This window comes from Mastomys coucha, unplaced genomic scaffold (assembly GCF_008632895.1).
Source record: "Mastomys coucha isolate ucsf_1 unplaced genomic scaffold, UCSF_Mcou_1 pScaffold14, whole genome shotgun sequence".
NCBI lineage: Eukaryota > Metazoa > Chordata > Mammalia > Rodentia > Muridae > Mastomys > Mastomys coucha.
Window position 1 is genome coordinate 75001758 of NW_022196896.1, and position 19703 is coordinate 75021460.

At 41.0% G+C, this 19703-nt stretch overlaps 1 protein-coding gene across 3 annotated transcripts in view; it reads right to left on the bottom strand.

The window, feature by feature from the left end:
• Window positions 1-1801: 1801 nt before the first annotated feature.
• Window positions 1802-19703, bottom strand: part of Stat4 (signal transducer and activator of transcription 4) — a 114404-nt gene continuing 96502 nt past the window's right edge. For 2 of the 3 annotated variants that reach the window (XM_031367434.1, XM_031367435.1), the window contains 10 exons: window positions 12479-12562; window positions 10827-10925; window positions 8794-8929; window positions 7310-7359; window positions 7001-7095; window positions 6586-6722; window positions 6179-6370; window positions 3838-3904; window positions 3335-3443; window positions 1802-2174 (listed from right to left, as the gene is read on the bottom strand). In XM_031367434.1, the coding sequence (XP_031223294.1) occupies window positions 2148-2174; window positions 3335-3443; window positions 3838-3904; window positions 6179-6370; window positions 6586-6722; window positions 7001-7095; window positions 7310-7359; window positions 8794-8929; window positions 10827-10925; window positions 12479-12562 (996 nt within the window). In that variant the 3' untranslated portion in view covers window positions 1802-2147. The remainder of the gene's footprint in view (window positions 2175-3334; window positions 3444-3837; window positions 3905-6178; window positions 6371-6585; window positions 6723-7000; window positions 7096-7309; window positions 7360-8793; window positions 8930-10826; window positions 10926-12478; window positions 12563-19703) is intronic. The other variant, XM_031367436.1, reaches the window with a different exon arrangement.

The following is a 19703-nucleotide window of genomic DNA, read 5'->3' on the forward strand; positions in this document are numbered from 1 at the left end:
TTCCATTTCCACTGTGCTTGCAGCTCATGTGGCCAGTTTTACATTGGACTTAACAGGTATCTGCAGGTCGCCTCTGGCCAAATCCTGGAGTACAAGATTCACTTGAGGAGTATCTTGTAACTCTGGAGTCCTGGCTTTGTGAAAGCAAGCAAACCACGAGCTTCCATGTACTCTCTGGTCTAGCACAAACAGTACCTAATGGCCGCCAGCACACTGGGATCCTTGGCATTTTGTCTGCATGCTCTATTTTGAGAACTTTAAACATGTCTGCTAGGTAGGTAAGAGTTTGTGGTGTAAAAAAAAAAAAAAATAGGGACACCTCATAAAAATACCAAGGAGCAAGGAATGTCCATTAAGCCCAAAGACAGAGCTTCAGAAGAGTTTACGGAGCAAACATCAGTCCCCAGGAGATGCCCTAGTTGTGGGAAGTAATGCCTGGTTCCAGGAAACATCCCTGGGAGTGTGGATCTCCTCCAACCCCTCCTACAATCGGTATCTCCCCCTCACCTGGGGCATGAAGGTCAATGAGAACAAAAGACAATGGGCTCCACCAGTGAGAGATAACCAACTCATGCTGTAAACCTATGTACTGAAAGGTATAAAAAGTGTGTGTGCTTTTGTTCCTGGTCGTCGCCTTTGCTCTGAATGCAGGATGACCCCAGTATACTGGCAATAATAAACCTCATGTAATTTACAGTGATCTCCCTCCTGCTTCTTCGCGAGTAGGGGACCCATGCCAGAATCTAACAGTGGTACTTCTGATAAATTCTGGGGCATGAGAAGCTTCTAAAACCGCTTTTGACATCTTAGCCCAGTGGAGCTTTTCCTGGTAGGAAATAACAAAGCAGTAACCATGATGCCCAAATATATGGTGTTTCCTTCAATGCTACTGTCAGTTTCAGGCAATTTTAGGACGCTAAGTTCCAAGTTGACACCTCCTGAAATAGCAGCAAAGGGATAAAGGACTTGGCAAGCAGCAAGGATATGGATAATGAATGGTTTATAAACTATTTGTGTGTGTGTGTGTGTGTGTGCATATATAAATATGATATTAAGGCCAAAGGCAAACATTGGTTGTCTTCTTTCAAGCCTTGAGAAATTCTACACGATTGCAATGGGCAGAGTGAGCAATGACATTACAGACCCTGTAGTGAGACCCAATATACACCTGCAGCTTATATACTTGGAATGCCAGCGAGTAGAGCACCTTCCTTCTCTTCATCAGAGAGACTGGAATGGTTTACCCCTTCGGTAGCCTCAGATTAAGTTTACAGGGCCAGAGACTAGTGGAATATGAAGGGATTCCTAAACCCATACAGTCCAATAGGTTCTAGAGATATAAACTGTGCAACCGACAAGGGATGTCAGGAACCTAAGGTCCAGGGTACTACTTGCTTCCCAGGCTTCATTTCCTGAGACGTTTACCCATCTGTCCACTCGAAGTGCTTTTAATGTTAGTTAGTGCATTTGCCCAGCACACAGGGATGACTCTGGATCCTTTTCCTACTGAGAGATCCATCCCAGTAGCTGTGAACATCACAGATGTGATGAGTTCTGCCTGGTAGTCTGGAGGCTTCATGATTCATCCCTGCCGCCCTGGGAACCACCACTGACCATGCCCCATCATTCCCCCATCTTAGATCTACTTTGAAGATTTCTATCTGGGTTTTCCAGTAAATCTTCCTGTGGCTTTGAGTAATACAGGCATGATTACACATGGTTGACCCACCCTGAAATGTTAACATAGCTTTCAGAGACAAAGTCACAAATAACACCTAAGAAATAAAACCAGAAACAAATGCTTTCGAAGGAGTCCTCTGTTATATTGTTACCAACACTGATTTCTTAAAGCTGTCTTTTCTTGCAAGTTTACCTGGAGCTTGTTTTGGTTTTTTTTGTTTGTTTGGTTTTTTGTTTTCATTTTTGTTTTTGTTTTTTTTTGTTTTTTTTGTTTTTTTTTGTTTTTTTTAGCATTTTCGTCACAGCGCTTCTGGCTGGGAGTGGCATCAAGTGAGAAGAGAGCTTCGAAGTTCCTACCATTTTCTAGAAACTGGTATTTACAAAGCTGAAGAAATAAATTGTGATCTATGGTAAAGAACAGTCTCCAGTTTCATCTGCTTCCTTCTTTGAAGAGTCCGTTTACATCATCATTCAGCAGAATATGGGGAACTCATCTAAAAATGGAAACGGAAATGATTGTTAAGGAAACTGTTTTGCAAATAAATTGCTGTTTTGATGGAGTAAACACTCTTTTGTCTACTAAACAATCTGTAATCTTTCTACCCATTAACTAAGGATTCATTAAAGTAATTAGGGCTGATCAGCCTGAAATAAAAGGCATAATTTAAGTAAATTAAGAACTATGTTAAGAAGTCCACTCACGGGGCAGACAAAGTAACTCAGCAAGAAAAAGCACAAGACACAAACACACGCACACTAATTAAAAAAAATTCATCATACTAAAAATAATAATATGAAAATGGATGCAAAAATATAGCAAAAGTTCTGTTAGGTATTAATGACGTGGTGAGTTACAGGTAGCCAGGATTGGGTTAAGCCATCCAAGGCAAGCATGGATTTTTCCATCCCGTGGAGTCTTGAAGAACTGAATACCATTTGACTTGTGGCCAGATGTGGGTCTCCTGAGCATCTGGATCCCTCCAAGGGATTCTGATGTATGTTCACCTTATGTAAATTGGGTATGTTGAACCCTTTAACAGCGTTGGGAGATGGAAACAAAGAGAACTCATCCCAAGTAACAAATATGTTATAATGTATTATATGCATTATATATGTTATAATGTATTATAATGTATATATGATATATACTTATATATTAGATTGTGACTGGAAACAAAAACAAAAACAAAAACAAAACAAAAAAAACACTGTGCTGCTATTGTCCTTCATGTTCTAAATGGAAAGGCCACAACAACTGGCTATGCAACAATCAAAAGTTGAAACTTGTGAAGCCGGAACTTCTTAAGATAACTACCAAAGTAGACTTGTAACCCCTGGCTGTGTGTGTCCTTTGATAAAATGGAAGGAGTTAGGGAGTGGTGTGGCTCATGGCTCCACCAGGGCAAGAAGTACCAGGATCTCTGGCCCTCTGGTTTTGTGGTCAACACCTTAAAGCAGTTCTGGTAAGCTAAGGTGTTTGCTCTCAGTATCTGCACACTCAGCAGTATGCATTGTGCAAAGCAGCTTCTGAAATCCTGCTGGTGACCATGCTCTTTCTCCCCTTGCCTGAGCCATACTGCTACCCCTGTGGTGCACACATCATCTTTGTTTCATTGCAAATAGCCTAGACCAACATTGATGGGGGAGGACATACTGCAGTTTCAATTGTCGTTGGGCTTAGGTTTTCTCTCAGCACAGCATATGCACTCGGAGACATGGGGAGCAGGTCTGAAGGAGACTGTGGCTCCGTGGAATCACTTCGGCTTAAAGAGATAACAGGAAAAGAGTACAGGGATTATAACATAATAGCTCATGCTAACTTGCAGTGTCAAGGACTTGCCTAGTGCTTCATCTCTTTGTGACACGGAGCTGTCTAATTCATCCCTTCATATCACAGCATTCAATCTGCTATAGGCTATATGGCATATAAAAGGGCAGCTTTTATAATTCCAGCCTTCATAGACTGGATAGTGTGCCCTGAAGACTAGCTTTATATGTTCAAAGAAATGAGACATAAAATGCTTTATTGGTTATTAAAAATGCCTTATCCTCTATTATATATACTCTGATCTACCTTTAAATCTCTTTTAGGAAAGCTTTTTGAAAAAAAAAAGCAATTCAATAACAAATATTTTACATGTGGCTACAGATACTCACATTGTTGAAATGGGGATAAAAACAGAGGGCACATAACCCTTGTCTCCCCGTTCTGTCGGTCTTGAAACTGAAAAAGAAAAGTGTTGGGGGGAGATGTCAGCATTATTGATAAAATTAGAAATAAAACATCTAGGAAAATGGCCATAATGCTCAAAACAAAATAAACAACAAGCTTGTCTTGTAATTCGCAAAACCTTTTAGTTGAATGGAAGAAATGGTCTCACAGGCAGACATGAAATCCATAACAAACAACAAAACCCATAGCAGGCTGATCTGCCTTTGCATATCAATGACTCTAAAATGTTTGATAATTGAGACTGTAGTTCTTCATCTTCCCTTTGTGTTGTATTTAAGTTTGGCATTAATATCTGACTCATTTGTGTATTGGGAGAATTTATAGTGCTGTAGTGTCTCTCAAAGGTCATTGTCTTAAAGGTTTGATTGCTGGTCTGTGGACTCCTGGGGAGTAGTAGAACCTTTAAAACATGGAGCCTGGAGGAAGGAAAGTCATCAGGTGTGTGCTTTACTAGGAATATTGAAACAACAGGCTCTTCTCTCTCTGCTTCTGGGTCACATAATCCCATGATGATGTCTTAATTGAAGGCCTAAAAGTGATGGGAGCAACCTCCATAGACTGAAACCCTCCAAACTGTAAGCTCAGCAAAGCTTTGCTCTTTGACTGACACACATAGGAACACAGCTCTCTTCCATAAAACACCAGCTATAACCTTATTGCTACAAGAGGTCCTGAAGCCTTCCTAGAAGTAGCATGGGAGAACCTTGGCCTTCCCAGGTACACCATGCTGATCTAGTGCTCCTACAGTTTCAACGTTTGTGTTTTGTTCTATTAGACACAGAGTGCCATTGAGGCCAGGTCATTGAATTTGTTTTCTATTGTATGTTATTTGTTTTGAAGTTAGGTGGCAACAAGTCACACTGTTTGTGATAACTGTAGGATCTCCCATAAGATAGGACCAAGAGATTGTTCACTACAGATGAAGATCCTTAGAGACTGTGCACTCCCCTGGTAGCCCTTGGGGACTGGGTTCTAGGAACCCTGGCAGATAGCGAGTCCACGGTCCTCAAACCCTTTGTGTACAATTGTACAGCATTTGCTTTGAATCTAAGTACACTTTTTTGTATCTCTTAAATCATTTCCAGGTTTCCTACAATACTTGCTTCAATGTATTCAATGTAAATATTGGTTAAGTAGTTGTTACACTGTATTGTTTATGGAGGAAAGAAAGAAAAGATTTACATGTTCAATGCAGTTGCAATTTTAAAAGCTGTTTTTGATCTTTGAATAAGATACAAAAACTGTGGCTACAGAGGCCAACATCATGAGAGACTGGTAAGACCCCTTGCCTCAAACACTTTTACAAATTTTTTCTTTTCTTTTCTTTTTTTGCATTCCATATTTACTGAATGCCTATTTGTACATTACTTTTCCTGGCCCTATGGTAAACGTAGCAAAAGCGTGTCAAGGAGAAAGAAGCTCAGATCCCCATGTCTGTTCTCGGGCAGAGAACACATACTCTTGGGCTCAGATTACAGAAAGGCTGGATGGGACAGGGTTACAGTACTTGCCTATCATTTTCATCAAGGTCTGAGTTCCATCCCCAGCTCTTCTCTCTCTCTCTCTCTCTCTCTCTCTCTCTCTCTCTCTCTCTCTCTCTCTCTCTCTCTCTCTCTCTCTCTCTCTTTCTCCTCCTTTTCCTCTTCCTCCTCCTCCCCCTCCTTCTCCTCCTCCTTCTTCTCTTCTTCTTCTTTTCATCTTCTCCTCCTCCTTCTTCTCTTCTTCTTCTTTTCATCTTCTTCTTCTTCTTCTTCTTCTTCTTCTTCTTCTTCTTCTTCTTCTTCTTCTTCTTCTTCTTCTTCTTCTTCTTCCTCTCTCTCTCTCTCTCTCTCTCTCTCTCTCTCTCTCTCTCTCTCTCTCTCTCTCTCTCTCTCTCTCTCTCTCTCTCTCTGGAGCATTAACAGCTCTCAACTCTCTAGTTACTTTATAAAATACAGATCTACAGACTTGCTGTAGAATTTTACCCTCATAGTTCTTCCTTCTTTTCCCTTAGCCACAGAAGTGCGATGACTGACCCTCACTCTTATTTTAAAGAATATGGGCTCTAGGCTTCACAAAGGGCTGATCCAGCCATGGTGAAGTCTAGTTGCCCTGTGAATGTTACTCACTAGCATAGATAGCACTTGACTCACTAAGGCTCTAAACCTCCATATGACCCTGGGATATTACAAAGGACCAAGTAATCAGAGGAAGTTCATTCATTTTCCTCTGACATGATACTGTGTCCCAAAATCTCAAGAGGGAAGTAAATACAAACAGCATCACCTTCGCAAGGCTGGGAGCTGTAGTGTTTGCCAAAGGCTTTGTCTTTGGGAATATCAGGGTAGAGGAACTTCAGAGGGTTTTCAGGGATGTTTTCAGCCATAATAACCTTGTAGTCTCGCAGGATGTCGGCGAACGGCAGAGCTGACAGTCGCGCTTTGTTGTAAGGTTCTACGGAGTGGAATCTCACTTCTCCTGAAAGCACAGAAACTGGAATGTTTAGGATCTCACAGATGTTCTCTGTGGTCATTCTTCCTACCCAAGTTCTCACCATGACCCTCTGGAGTCTGTTCAGTACAGACCATGCGGGAGATAGAGTGGCAACACTGGCTTTCAGAATTCAGGGTACCTGGTTTTGGCCCATCTGCACCAACTCATAGTCAAACCATTGAGTGAGTTTGATTACGTACCATTTTCTGATTGGTCTACCCAGGTGAAGGTTATCCCTCCAAGATGGCTCTCACTGAATCTTAACAAAAATGTCCCAGGCATTTTATCTTTGAGCAGAAGCCGTTCCTTTTCTTTGCTAACAAATCCCATGATGTACCTAAAATTAGAGCGAGGGGCAAGACAAGGCCTCAGCTCATCATTATCGCACCTGCATTTATTTCATTCACAAGGAATAAACCTAACAAGCAACTGTACCTGAGAGCTCATATTACATACATATTATATACATATATGTATATATATATCATTCTAGAATGTTCTCTGAAGAAACAGTGAATGCATTTTTCCATAAACATGCTTAAAAGAAAAAAAGAGGAAAAAGATAATTAAAACAGGAAAAGGTACTCATATGAAAAATAGAGTCCACAAGCTCACCCGTCAATCCAGAGGGGAAGAATATGTTTTTTAATTAGGTCCAATATTGCTTCCAGCCAGGTCCAAAAAGTAAATGCTTTGCCAGGCAAATGTTCCTATCAGGAGGAAGGCACACACACGGAGAAGGACAGTGACTTAGGCAGCATACCTGACAGACCCCAGTCCAACTTTTACAAATGTTCCCTTTGAGCAGGACAGGAATTTTTTCTTTAAGTTATCCTCATCCGGGAAGTCTTCCAAACCACCTTGGAAGCTTTAGAAAGCAGCTTTCTAACGACCTGAATGACACCCCCAGCGCCCTGTTCGTACCTTGCAGAACTTGGCCCAGGTGAGGTGACCATCGCTGTAGTTAGACTGAACTAAAATGAAAGAAAAAAAAATCAACTAAACAAAACAAGAATTTTGAATGCAACAGTGAGACCTTTCATTCTGTGCCTGATTTAATCCCTTCCCTCTTCTCTTGCAAGCATTTCTTACGGACTTCCAATGGAGGCACAGTGTGTGAGTGCTTCGTTAGGGTCTAACGTGTCATACTATGCCTAAGAAGTTCAGTATCTACTAGGAAGCTTTTTATGATGGAAGAGCCAACAATGAGCTTAGGAAGCTCCATGGATGGTCAGCCACGGGGTAATCGGGCAGAGGGAGAACAGAAGATCCTCCAGGGAGGAAGCACTGTGGGAAAACATGCTACTTACTGGAGATGGTAAGAGCGGCGCAAGGGGGGCAACTAGACATCACACAACAAAGTCACATAGCTAGATATAGCTAGATTTTTCAGGACTCTTGCCCATTAAAGTGAAAAAGATAGGCTAGAAATCATGCAGGCAATATGCAGCCACCAACTATTTTGATCTAGAACACTGAAGAGATTAATACTATTTAAATCTTAAGGAAACTGAATTCCTGTGGATAGTTTGCTAAAGATCCTTAGGATACAGCTGTAATCTATGCTAATCTATACTGTTGCTAGTAACATGCTAGCATATTTTTTTTGTGTGTTAGTTGGTCATTAACATTTTACAAATATCTACTGCTGTATTTTGAATTCAAGACAAAAACAAAACTATATTAAGTAAAATTTTAAATCGTCGGAAAGGGCAGTAGTATTTGACCACCTGCTGATGAGCCAACAGGTGCACATGGCCAGCATCCCAGAAGCCAGACTGCAGCCACAGATTCTGTGCAGAACAAGCTTTGGTACCATAACTGCAAACGCATACAGACTCAGCATGAGCTCTCCCTGGAGTCAGGTGTCCGAGCTTGTCAAAACACAGCTACTTCTAAGAAATACAGGTAAAGCTTATGGAGCACAAATGATGTCTGCAAAATCAAGAAGCCGAAGCTTCCTTAATGTGCATAATTAAATCCTTGCTCCTGTGTTTAAACTTCTAGTACATTTCCTGTGCTTAGCCCATCATGTTCTAGTTGGTTAACTTCACCATAAAGGCTTCCCAGCATATTCAGAGGAAGTGGCTTAAGAACACCTAGAAACCAGAGTGTGAACAGAAGGGCCAAGGGCCGCAGAGAAGCACCAGTCTGGCCCACAGTGTGGCTCTGCTGCCTCCTAGCTGTGCAGTGGGGCTATTGACCTCTGCTGTCCTCAAATCAATAGAATACTGTTGGACCCAGGAACATTGTAAGAAATAAAAATAAGACAACACTTAGCCCTGTGCCTGGCAATACAACACAGGCATTCCATAAAGTGTGACAGCATCACATTAATAATAGTAACATAACTGCTTTAAAGCTCTCAAGTGCCCGAACAAGAGGCAACCCCGTCTCCCAGCTCTCACCTGTGAGCTTCTCTGCCAGCATGTTGAGCTGCTCTGAATTAAGGCCACGACCGACATAGGATGAAAATTGCCAGCTCATCACTTCCAGGAGTTGACCCAAAGTGACAGATGGAGGGTTATTAAAGAAAACCAAGTTCTGAAATAGAGTTACAGTGATTATATATCATAATCTCACAGGGAACACTACATTCGATATATATTGCATTCCTGATTTAGATTCTGGGTCAAGTGGTATTAATAGTAAATTGTTCATAAGACTGATCTCCCTATTAGAGCACTTTTGCTCCTTGAATATAATACAACTTGGGGATCCATCTTTCCTGAGAGAATCACTTGACATCTCCCAACTTTCTCTAAACTACCAAGCAACAATCATCTCATGCAAATTGTTAACACTGCCCAACAATGGCTGGTCAGATAACCTCCCTTGAAATGATATTAATTGTAAACATGTTAAATGGCTCACCACGAAAGAGGACTCTGAATTCAACAAAGATCACAAGACAGGAAGGAGAGAAGTACAGGAATTTCTAGGGACACAGTTGTCTCCTTGAGAAAGGTTCCTGGAAAGTGGCTAGTGAGAACAGAGTCTAGGTAAGGGGTAAGAGCTCGGAGTTTGAAGGAAGGTAGATTTAATAAGTCAAAGTTAATTGTCTAGCTCAGTTTTGTAAGGAGACTACGAGTCCAGTCTCTGGATCTTCATGAAGGGGACCGAGTTGCTCTGGGAGGGTGGGCATGGTGGTATATGGTGGCCTCAGCAGGTTCCTGGCATGATGTTGCTAAGGAGATACCAGTGTGATGCGTGCTAGGACAGAAGACCCTCCTAAAGTCTTTCCTGCCCTGAAGTTGGATATACAGACATGTAGCTCTTAAAGAGACGTGGAATTTTATGCCAGGGACCACTTCTGGCCTTAAAGTGCAGAGAATTATCTAGCGGATCCTCCAGCATGAGAGGAATCTCAGGACCAGGCAGCCCTCCTCTCTGCAGCTGGTCTGTCTCTTTGATGCCAGGGCATCTGGGGATAGGGACGAACAGGGCTATGCCATTGTCTGTGTGGTTTCCTTTTAGGGAGTAATTGCATTAAAGGGGAAAGGCACAGACGGCTGACCTATTGAGTGATCAGTTCTTCTTATGCAGGCACCTAGTGGAAAGAATTTTTCTGGCAGAAACTGATTTGAGTAAAGAAGATAAGTAATTCACATTTGAGCAGTTTCTTCTGGAACAGAGTACTTTGCAACACAACACACAGTTTCTGAGATTTGTTTCCTCCATCTTAAAAACAGAGCAAGAGGGAGCGGAGACTGCTTTTTTTTTTTTCCTTTTAAATCTGAGTCTTTTCCTGGTTTTCATATAAAAACATCTGTTAACCATTGGTATAGTGACTTGAAGTCCACTTTTGGTAAAGTGCCTCAAATAACCACCAGATGGCACTAACACCAAGCCTAAACCTAGACAGGCTCAAGTTTATCAATTCAAAAGCAAAATTTGTGCTGTCAGAACTCAGGAAAGATTGATGGAATCCCAGTTACTTATTTGGAATCAAATGCTGTGCCTTTGTAGAAGAGACTGAAGAAAAGTGTGCCCAGAAGAAGAGAAGGTGAGAGTACTTAGAAAATTATGGAACAAGGTGTTTCCCGCAGTCTAGTCAGCCCAGCAGAGGACAGCCTTAGAACTCATGGTGAGGCAGTCTTGGGGCTGACTGGAACTCAGAAATAACCAGTGCTGGTCACTGTCCTTGGCTAGAACTCAGACTGCCTCCTCATCATCATTGTCGCTATCAGTTTTAAGACAGGCTCTTGCTATGTAGCCCAGGGCTGACTCAGACTTGCTTCAAACCACAAGCTTCCTACCTTAGACTACCCAGGGCTTGGATTCTAGACATGTGTCAGCATGCTCAGTTCAAACATAACATGTTAAACATAACCTAACAGGACTTGCACAACTAGACATACCCTTATCGCCATGATGTGCACATTGCTTGGTGAAAGACAAAGTGCCATGAGATACGGAGAGACAGAAGCAGGTACTTTACCTGGGAGTCATTGGTTGACACATTGTACCAAATGATGGATGCCCACGCATTAGGTAGTTGGCTGACATTAGAAATCATCACCACGGGTAATGAGCTGGTCTAGTTGTAAAAGAAAAAAAAAGTTATTACAGGTAGTCCAAACATGCACTGATGCTACTCTTCACCTTCTCATCTAAAGGTCATCAAGCCAACCCCCCTTTCCAATCCTGGTACCCAGGTGTCATTCAAAGACCTTTCTGTGCACATACAAGCTGAGTACAGGAAGAAAAGGAACCAGAACCCTTTCGGGACACCTGATGCTAGGAACCAAGTAACTCCATAACTTCCTCAACACTGAGAAATGCCTATTTCTCATTATGTCACACATTGCCTCAACTACAACCAAAATGGCTTTACCAATGATTTAGTAGTTATCTACTTATAAGTTATGCTAAAGAACTTAGTCTAGAATCTGGAGAGACGGCTCAGGGTTAAGACCACTTGCTGTTCTTCCAGAGGTTTTGAGTTCAATTCCCAGCTACCACACAGTGGTTCACAACCATCTGTAATGGGATCTAAGGCCCTCTTTCGGTGTGTTTGAACACAGCAACAGTGTACTCATATGCATAAAGTAAATAGATCTTGATCTAAATTTACTTTGGGAATGAACCACTCTGATCAAATTGTGACCTAGTGCCTGATTAAAGTCCACACTGGAAGTAGGGTTTTACTGTAAAAACTGGAGAGGTGAGCTATCGGGGTTGGAGCTGCCTGGTCCATTTCTGCAGAAGAGTTTAGAACTGTTAGTGTTGCAGGTTTCTATCTTATGAGGTAAACAGCCTTTTGCAGGCTAGCCTCAGAGGCTATATCTAAAAATCTCCTGGAGGCATAAGATTCCCCAGGACAGACCCAGGAACTGAGGAGCTGAGCAGCTTATGGAAAAAGAGGTTTAGGGGAAAGAAGTGGAGGGATTTACATACTTTTGAATGCTGTATAAAAAGGGGAAGGCAGAGTCTAACACAATACACTCTCAAGCAGAATCTTACTCAAGTTGCCTGAAATGGAGCTTGTTAGTGGATGCACTCATTTGTTCACTCAACATTTACTGGGCCTTTAACATGTGCTAGCAGTTGTGTACAGAGAACCACGCACAAGCAATGCACGATGCTCTGACTTTAAAGGGCTTGCAATTGATGTGTTCAATTTAATCTGTAGTTTCTTTCTTCTTAGAGTTCAATGGTGATGTTGGAAGATGGTCAAAACAACATACTGCCAACACTCTCACCACAGTCCTCTGTTCATTACATCAGAGAAACCCTCCAGGAGAAGATTTTTAGATACAACTTAAACTTTAGAAAATATATCACACTTGATATAGTTCAAGGATAGCTATTTCTCTTTATGCTTTTTGTTGAACACTCCTGATTCAGAAAAAATAATAAAGATATAGACAACCAATCAACATGTGTTGAATTCACAAGAGTCATGAAGTCTCTATCATTCTTATATTTAACCAGAATGGCATCTAACTACTTACTGCACATTTGATGTGTTGTTTTTGTAAATAACATGTGAAGAATAGACAAAAAGCCAGAAGGACTGGGCTTCTGCTGTCAATGCTGACATGTTGCTGTAAAGATTACCAGTAAGTGGATGTTTCTTGAGAAACCCACCTCCAGGTTAATTGTGAGGCCGTAGAGGCAGATCTGGGTCTCAAAGGTGATGGAGTGCAGCTCCTCCGTTACCATGTGGCAACCCTGTGGGGAGACAGCTGGATCAATGTCCTACAAAGGCAGCTTTTCTATCCGAGACCGGGAAGTTAACCAAGTGGATGATCCCCAAAGTTTCGCAGTATTTAAAAATAAGGCAAATAATGACTTTCAGTTTCCAAAACATGAGTTCTTGCTTTTAAAATTCCGGCATATTTCCAATATTTGAAATGCAAAGTTATTCTTTATTCTAATTTTCTAAAACCAGTTCTTTGGATTTGTCAAATAACAAAATAAGCCACATATTTATGAACATATAGGAAGAACTTATAATCTTATAATCGAATTGTTCAGAAAAGAAATCAAGACCCCTCTGGCTAAACATACATACATTTTCTTCTGTTTGCTTAAAAAACCTTAATAAGATTTTAGTAAAACAAAAACCAAATTGTCATCTAGATTCCCAGTGTAAGGTAGGAAAGTGTGGGAAAGTTGGAAGAGGAGAGGGTCTTACCTGCTGAGGCTGGAAAAAAAAAAAAAAAAAGAGGCCCAAACAGGCAAGGTAAGAGCCTAGGTCCATGCAATGACTTCTATAGGACTCCTGACCTGGCCAGGCTACAAGTCGTTTGCTCTTCAGAGCAGACGAGTCAGTGGCATTAGGAAAGCTTTGCATTCTGGGTAGACAGCAACTTGAGGCCAGGGGTACAGTGCCAGGCTGAAGGGAGGATGATTCTGTGAAAGTCTGTGGCGATATCCAGGCCCTGTCTGCACTTGACATCTGGTCTACTCATAGTCAGGCTTTAAACCTTCAGGAAATATATCTTGGATGTGGACCAGAGCAGAGGTGAACTTACCAGTATTACCTTTTGGGAGCTGCTCCCTAAGGAACAGCCAGCTCCTACTAACTCATCCGTGATTCTACTTCTACTAACTCATCCTTGATTCTACAATCTCAGCGTACCTAGAGGACTGACCTCTAAATGGCTTCTGGGGCCTTTGTTGTGAAATGTCAAGCTAATGATCGTTAGACATTTGACAAAGTCTCTCACGCAAAATACAGGTGTGAAATTTAAAACAAAACAAAACAAAAAGAAAATACAAAAACAAAAGATTTTTTTTAGAAAAATAAAAAATGTACACCAAGTTCAGTTTGTTCAACGTAAATGACAAATCAACCAATTGGAATGAGTGGTTATTGCTACTACCACAGTTGTGCCAGTCAACTGTATAAGAGTTGAAGAGATGCCAGTCACAATGAATAAATGAGAAGCCACCACCCTCATTGCTGTAAACTTCCAGAAACGCAGAGATTAGATGGGAAGTCTGAGGTTTCAGGAGCACAGAAATGAAACACCATTGTAAGTGACTGAGAATCAGAATATAAAATAAAGACAATGAATGCTTTTTTTTTTAGCGTCTGAAGACAATTACTTCTAACTGAGGACTCTATACCCATCAAGACTACCAGTCAAGAGTAACCATGAAAAGGGTTTCAGAGATACAAAGCCTCAGGAAGCAAATTCCTGAGAATCTCCTCTCTGAAAGCTGTTGAGTTTCTCTAATTAATAATAATAATAATAATAATAATAATAATAATAATGATGATGATGATGATGATGATGATGATGATAATAATGATAATAATAATAATAAAGTCAGCTAAGAAAGAGGAGGGCACAGACCTAACCAGAAGAACTTGGGAGAGATAACATAGAAAAGAAAACCAAACAACCAAACAAGACAGACCACGTAATAATTATACAACAAAATTAGAAGGTAAACAGGAAAGATTGAAGGGAAAAATTATAGCCTAAATCAGATCAAAGCTGTATTTTTAAATAATGGAAAACTCTACTAGCTATGGGAATGAAAAGAAAAGAAAAAGAAATGCCCAGATTGACATGCTTAACCGTGTATAAGGAAGCTTCTCTTTCTGATGAAAAGTTTAGGATTACCTAAGAGACAGGTTCTTAATTAGATAAAAACTCAAGGAACCACTACATCCAGAGAAAACTAAAAGCAATGCAAGAATGGGAATATAGTCATAGTATGCTGCTTGACTCACATGTTAAATTGTATATAATTATAATTACTTTGTATAATTTATGAAAGTAGAGGGAAATTTATATGTATCAATGCATCCCATAAAAAAAGACCATAACTTAATCTTATGTTCAGGCAAGAATTTAAGAATTTAATATGCAAAATTAAAAACTCAAGAGATACCAGAATTACATTTACCTCTCAAAAAGTGAATTCAAGTTTAAGTGGGAGTGACTGCAAGGGAAATTGCCATTTCTCTTTGATGGCACCCTACAGCACTTTGCTATGCCTACAACCAGCAGAACTGTCACTGTCTAGAAGCTTAGTAGGAAAATGGGATGTAGAGCCCAGGCTTACAGAATCAGATTTTGCATTTTAACAAGAACTACAGGTAGGATTTGGGAAGCAATTATTCTTGATGTGGTCCATTAACATTTCATTTAGTCTCAAAAAAAGAAAAAGGACATGGGACAATTCATGATGGAAAACTTAAAAAACCATTTATAAAACAGGCCTAGGAACAAGTGAACAGAAGTGGACTTGTCTAAATTAGAACAATTGCGTGAGTTCTGAGAAAACAGGGTCACCCTGGGAGAAACAGGGAATAACACTGAGTACCAGTAAAAATTCTGAACCCACTGTGTTCATTTTGAAATAATAAAAATTAGTCAAATATGATTGAGTAAGAGTTGCATGAGAGGTTTGATAATGCAGAGGGTGTTAAGCTTAGGATTCAGAAGAAAAGTACAGATTGAAAAAGCCTTCTCCTCTTGGGCTAGAAGATCATCGTATGTTTGATTGCCCAAAAGTCGTGAAGGGGGCAGCTTGGAGTCATTTTGCACCAGATTATCAGGAAGTTATATATAATATAATGCTGCTTGAAAATCCCTTAGACAACCACTAAAATCATTCTTAGTACACAAACATGCCAAGAAGACAATTTCCCTTCCCTGCATAGCCTTGAAGTCTGTATTCCTTTTGGTTGAGCAAAAGACAAAGTAACTGGATTCTACGGGGACACAAAACTCTTTTTGACTAAGAAACCCTCACTAGCTCTGAGGAAAGGTGCTTACACTGTGCACACTATAAGATGACTGAGGAACCTAAATTTCCCTTGTTATGTTTATCAAGGAGTATTCTTTTTCCTTTTTTTTTTTTTAAATCCGGTTTGTTGGTGGATAAGCATGTGCAAATTTTGGAGAGGCTTCCAGCAGGCATGCAAATGAAAACCCAATGCTTTAATAAATAAGAAATCAAGTTAACCAATTGTTACAATGTGGTCTAGCCCCCTGCTTTAACATATAGCCTTTAACTAACTTAAACGACTAGCTTGGCACCTCAGAGTTCTACCTGAGCATGGTGATGTGGCTAAGGCATGGCCCTTCTGGCTCATTGCCCATGGCCTCCTCTTCTACTTCTGTGAAGAACCTCAAATGACAATCATGACTCTTAGGTCCTTCCTTGTGCCTAGAGTTGACCTTGTCTCTATAGATCTATTGTAGAGAAGGCTATAGCTGGAAAAGGCCTTCCTGAATATGAGATCCTACAGTCATGTGACATAATTAGATATGCACATTAGTCTCTGTCTCTAGTTCTCAGGACAGGATTTCTATGGCTTTGTATAAACCGGGTGATAGAAGAACCTTTTATTGTTGTTTTGAGATAGGGTCTTATCATTGCTGAGGCTGATCTGGAAATCTCTATACAGAAAACTGGCTTCTCATTCTCAGAGATCTGCATGCCTCTGCTTCCTAAGTGATGGGTTAAAGGTGTGGGCCATCATATTAGCCTCAAGGTTCCTTTGTTCAAATATTTGGTCTTTGACTTTGCTACCTGACACAAACTTTGTGATTTTTTGGCAAAAGCATTTTTTTGTTTTGTTTTGTTTTTGTTTCAGATGAAGTGACTCTGGTGGCTTCTGGATAGACTTGCAGGATGAGGGCTGGAGGCCAGGATCACCAACCATACGATTATAAGTTGGAAGTTTCACACCAGCTTCAAACTCTCGAGGGGGAGACTTCATGACCCGCAGTGGCCTACGATGCAATCAACCATGCCCACTTAATCCTTCTGCAAAACCTCCAAAGGACAAGACTTGAGACCGTTCTGTCTGAATGATATGGAGGTTCCTGGAAGGTGGCATGACACTCTCCTTGCCACATGTCTTACATATCACTGTTTCCTTTATAATAGTCTCTGTGATGCACTGGGAAATAGAAATGAGTTCTGTGGACTTCTCCAGTAAATTAACTGAGCCCAAGAAGTGGCTTGTGGGAACCCTGGTTTACTGCATGTTGGTCAGGAGCACAGACCACAGATGTGATTTGTATTTGACAGAGTAGGAAAGCCACCTTCCAAGTACCATCTCCGCTCATTCTAGTCTGCAGCTTAAATGACATGATTAAGTATGGGTGTAAGGCTTCATTAAAGATGTCCTCTTCAGCTTTTTTAAAAGTTGTGATCCATGTGTTTGCCATCCAAAGTAGGGTCTTAGAATACATACATTTGGGAGGGAGCAGGTTAAGGACATGGAAGGATAGGAGGGAGAGGGGAAATTGGGTTATTGTATTTTAATTTAAAAGATTATGAGAAATGAAGCTTCCACAGAGCAATTATTACAGTCAGGGTTATCTATTAACTTTGGGGAACATTTCACGCTTTAGGGTTTTGTTTTGTTTTAATCTGGATTTTAAGACGTCTTCTTGGTCTTCTAACCAATTTCTGTTGTTTACATAAAATCCCCTGATCCATCATGATGCACATTTACAACAAAACCTGGCAGGGTGGCCAATAGCCAATACACATGACTGACTAAAAGAAGTCTGGCATTATTAATTTCCAGTGCTTCCATGGCCATCATTCAAAGCCTCCATTACTTTGCCCGTGCAATCCAAGCCAGATGCCATTCAATTTCACAGTCCTGGAGTCTTTCCCTCACCGACTAAAAACATTTTACAGATAAGAAGAACCACTGATGTCTGTCTCCATGACCTGTGCTGACTAGTCATGTTATCTTGACACAGACTAGAGTCATGGGACAGGAGGGAACTTCAATTGATAAAATGCCTCCATAAGATTAGGCAGTAAGGTGTTTTCTTATTAGTGATTGATGGGTGGGGCCAGCCCATGATGGGTGGTGGTATCCCTGGGCTTCAGGTTCTATAAGAAAGCAGTCTGAGCAACCCCATGGGGAGCAAGCCAGTAAGCAGCATCCTTCCATGGCATCTGCGTCAGCTCCATCCTTCAGTTTCCTCCCCTGTCTGAGTTCTGGCCCTCACTATTTTTGATGACGAATTGTTCTATGGAACTATGAGTAGAATAAACCCTTTCCTCCTCAAGTTGCGTCTGGTCACGGTGTTGTATCACAGCAATAGTAACCCTGACTAATATACCACCCAAGATGATTATAGATTTTTAAAAAAGGAATTTAATAAGAAATTTGACAATTGGCTAAAGAACATGACTAGGACTCTGCATAGCAGAAAGTATACAAACTAATGAAAAGTATGTCTAGATGTCCCTATATTATTTTTTTCTCCTGACTGTCTAGTAGCATATCCTGGACAATATGAATCAATAATGAATTCCTCCAGTAAGAAGAAATTCTTGTCTGTTCCTTCATGTTTGCTTGTTCGCTTGCTTAAGATGGGTGTCGTGTAGCCTAGGCTGGCTTCACACTTGCTGTGAGCTGGAGAATGCCTTGACCTCTCCTGTCTTCCTTCTCTCCCTTCTCCTCTGAGTCCTGAGGTTACAGGTGTGTACCACGGTGCTAGCCCTTTGCTTATTTAGCAAGCCATAACCTACATAACACAGGGGAAACTGCAGCACTTAGGAACCAATTCTTTCAGCAAATATTAATGTAGCACGTTAAAAAACAACAAACACAAAACTAAGAACTAGCTTGGACATTGGGAAATAATAAGAGGGGGCTACTGGTACAATTGTACCAGAGCCCATAGTCACAGACTCTTAAGAAATTCATGGAGATGACAAGTCTTCTTAGCATGTACAAAGAGGATTCTGGATGGATGCTCCACTCTCAGAAAGCTGGGTTTATAGGAACAGACTTACGCCATTTTTTTTTCTCCTAAAGAAAACTTATAAAGCCTCCATTCAGTTCAAAGAAAACCAGCTTGCTGTGAACTGTTGGGGCTCGGTGGGTCGTGAGTAGTGCGTCAGTGTTTGAGAACACTGAACCATGAAAGAACATTCGTTTGGCTGTTTAGTGAGGGGAAGCTTGTCACTCAGGCTTCACTGATAGCTTCTTTGTACTTCACAACTTTCCACCACCTAGAGTCACCCACTCTTCAGTCTGTGGCTAAAGTCACTTATCAGTCAAGCCTGCTGACACAGAGCCATCTGGGAAACCTCCAATGCCAGCAGTCCTGGGCCCGGCAATGCTTGTTTTACATGATAGGGTGGTAGCTTCAAATTTTGGTCACTTGAGAGATGACAGAATAATTTCATTTATGTATTTTTCCTGTGACTCTCCCTGAGAAGGGACAAAGGTGGGACAAGGAGGCAGTTGCTACCCTCAAGGTATGCTGAAGTATTCCAAAACAAAAATTTAAAGTTCATTTAAAACAACCTAAAGCTCCTACCCCTTTCCTACTTCTAAGGATTGTAAAATTTTAGACAAAGAAGCTAAATCAGAGACTCTCTGTTCTATCTAATGATTTTAAAAAAGAAAAAAAAAATGTGAAGAGGATGGGGTTTGGGGTGTGTTCCGTTACTTGAGCAGGGAAGTCAGAGGAAAACTTGTGGGAGCTGCTTCTCTTCTCTCACCGTGTGGCTTACAGGAACTGAACATGGGTTTCCTCAGACTTGGGGACACGCTTCTTAACCTACAGAGCCATCTCGCTGACTGCAACTTCCTTGTTTTGTTAAACATCAAAACATATTTTAAAAATTCCCTACCCATCCTTTACCCACCTGTAAAGAAGATTAAGTAAAGCTGACCCAGAGTGGCACAGTTTAATTTCCAGTTCAAGGCCGGGGGAAAGGTGTACGGGAATCATTTGTGCAAAGTGTGGAAGTTTTACCTCTCAATAAAAAAGCCTATGGATAATGACCTGAGGCAGAATTAGAAGGTGGGACACCCAGCAGAGATAGAGATAGATAGATAGATAGAGAGAGAGAGAGAGAG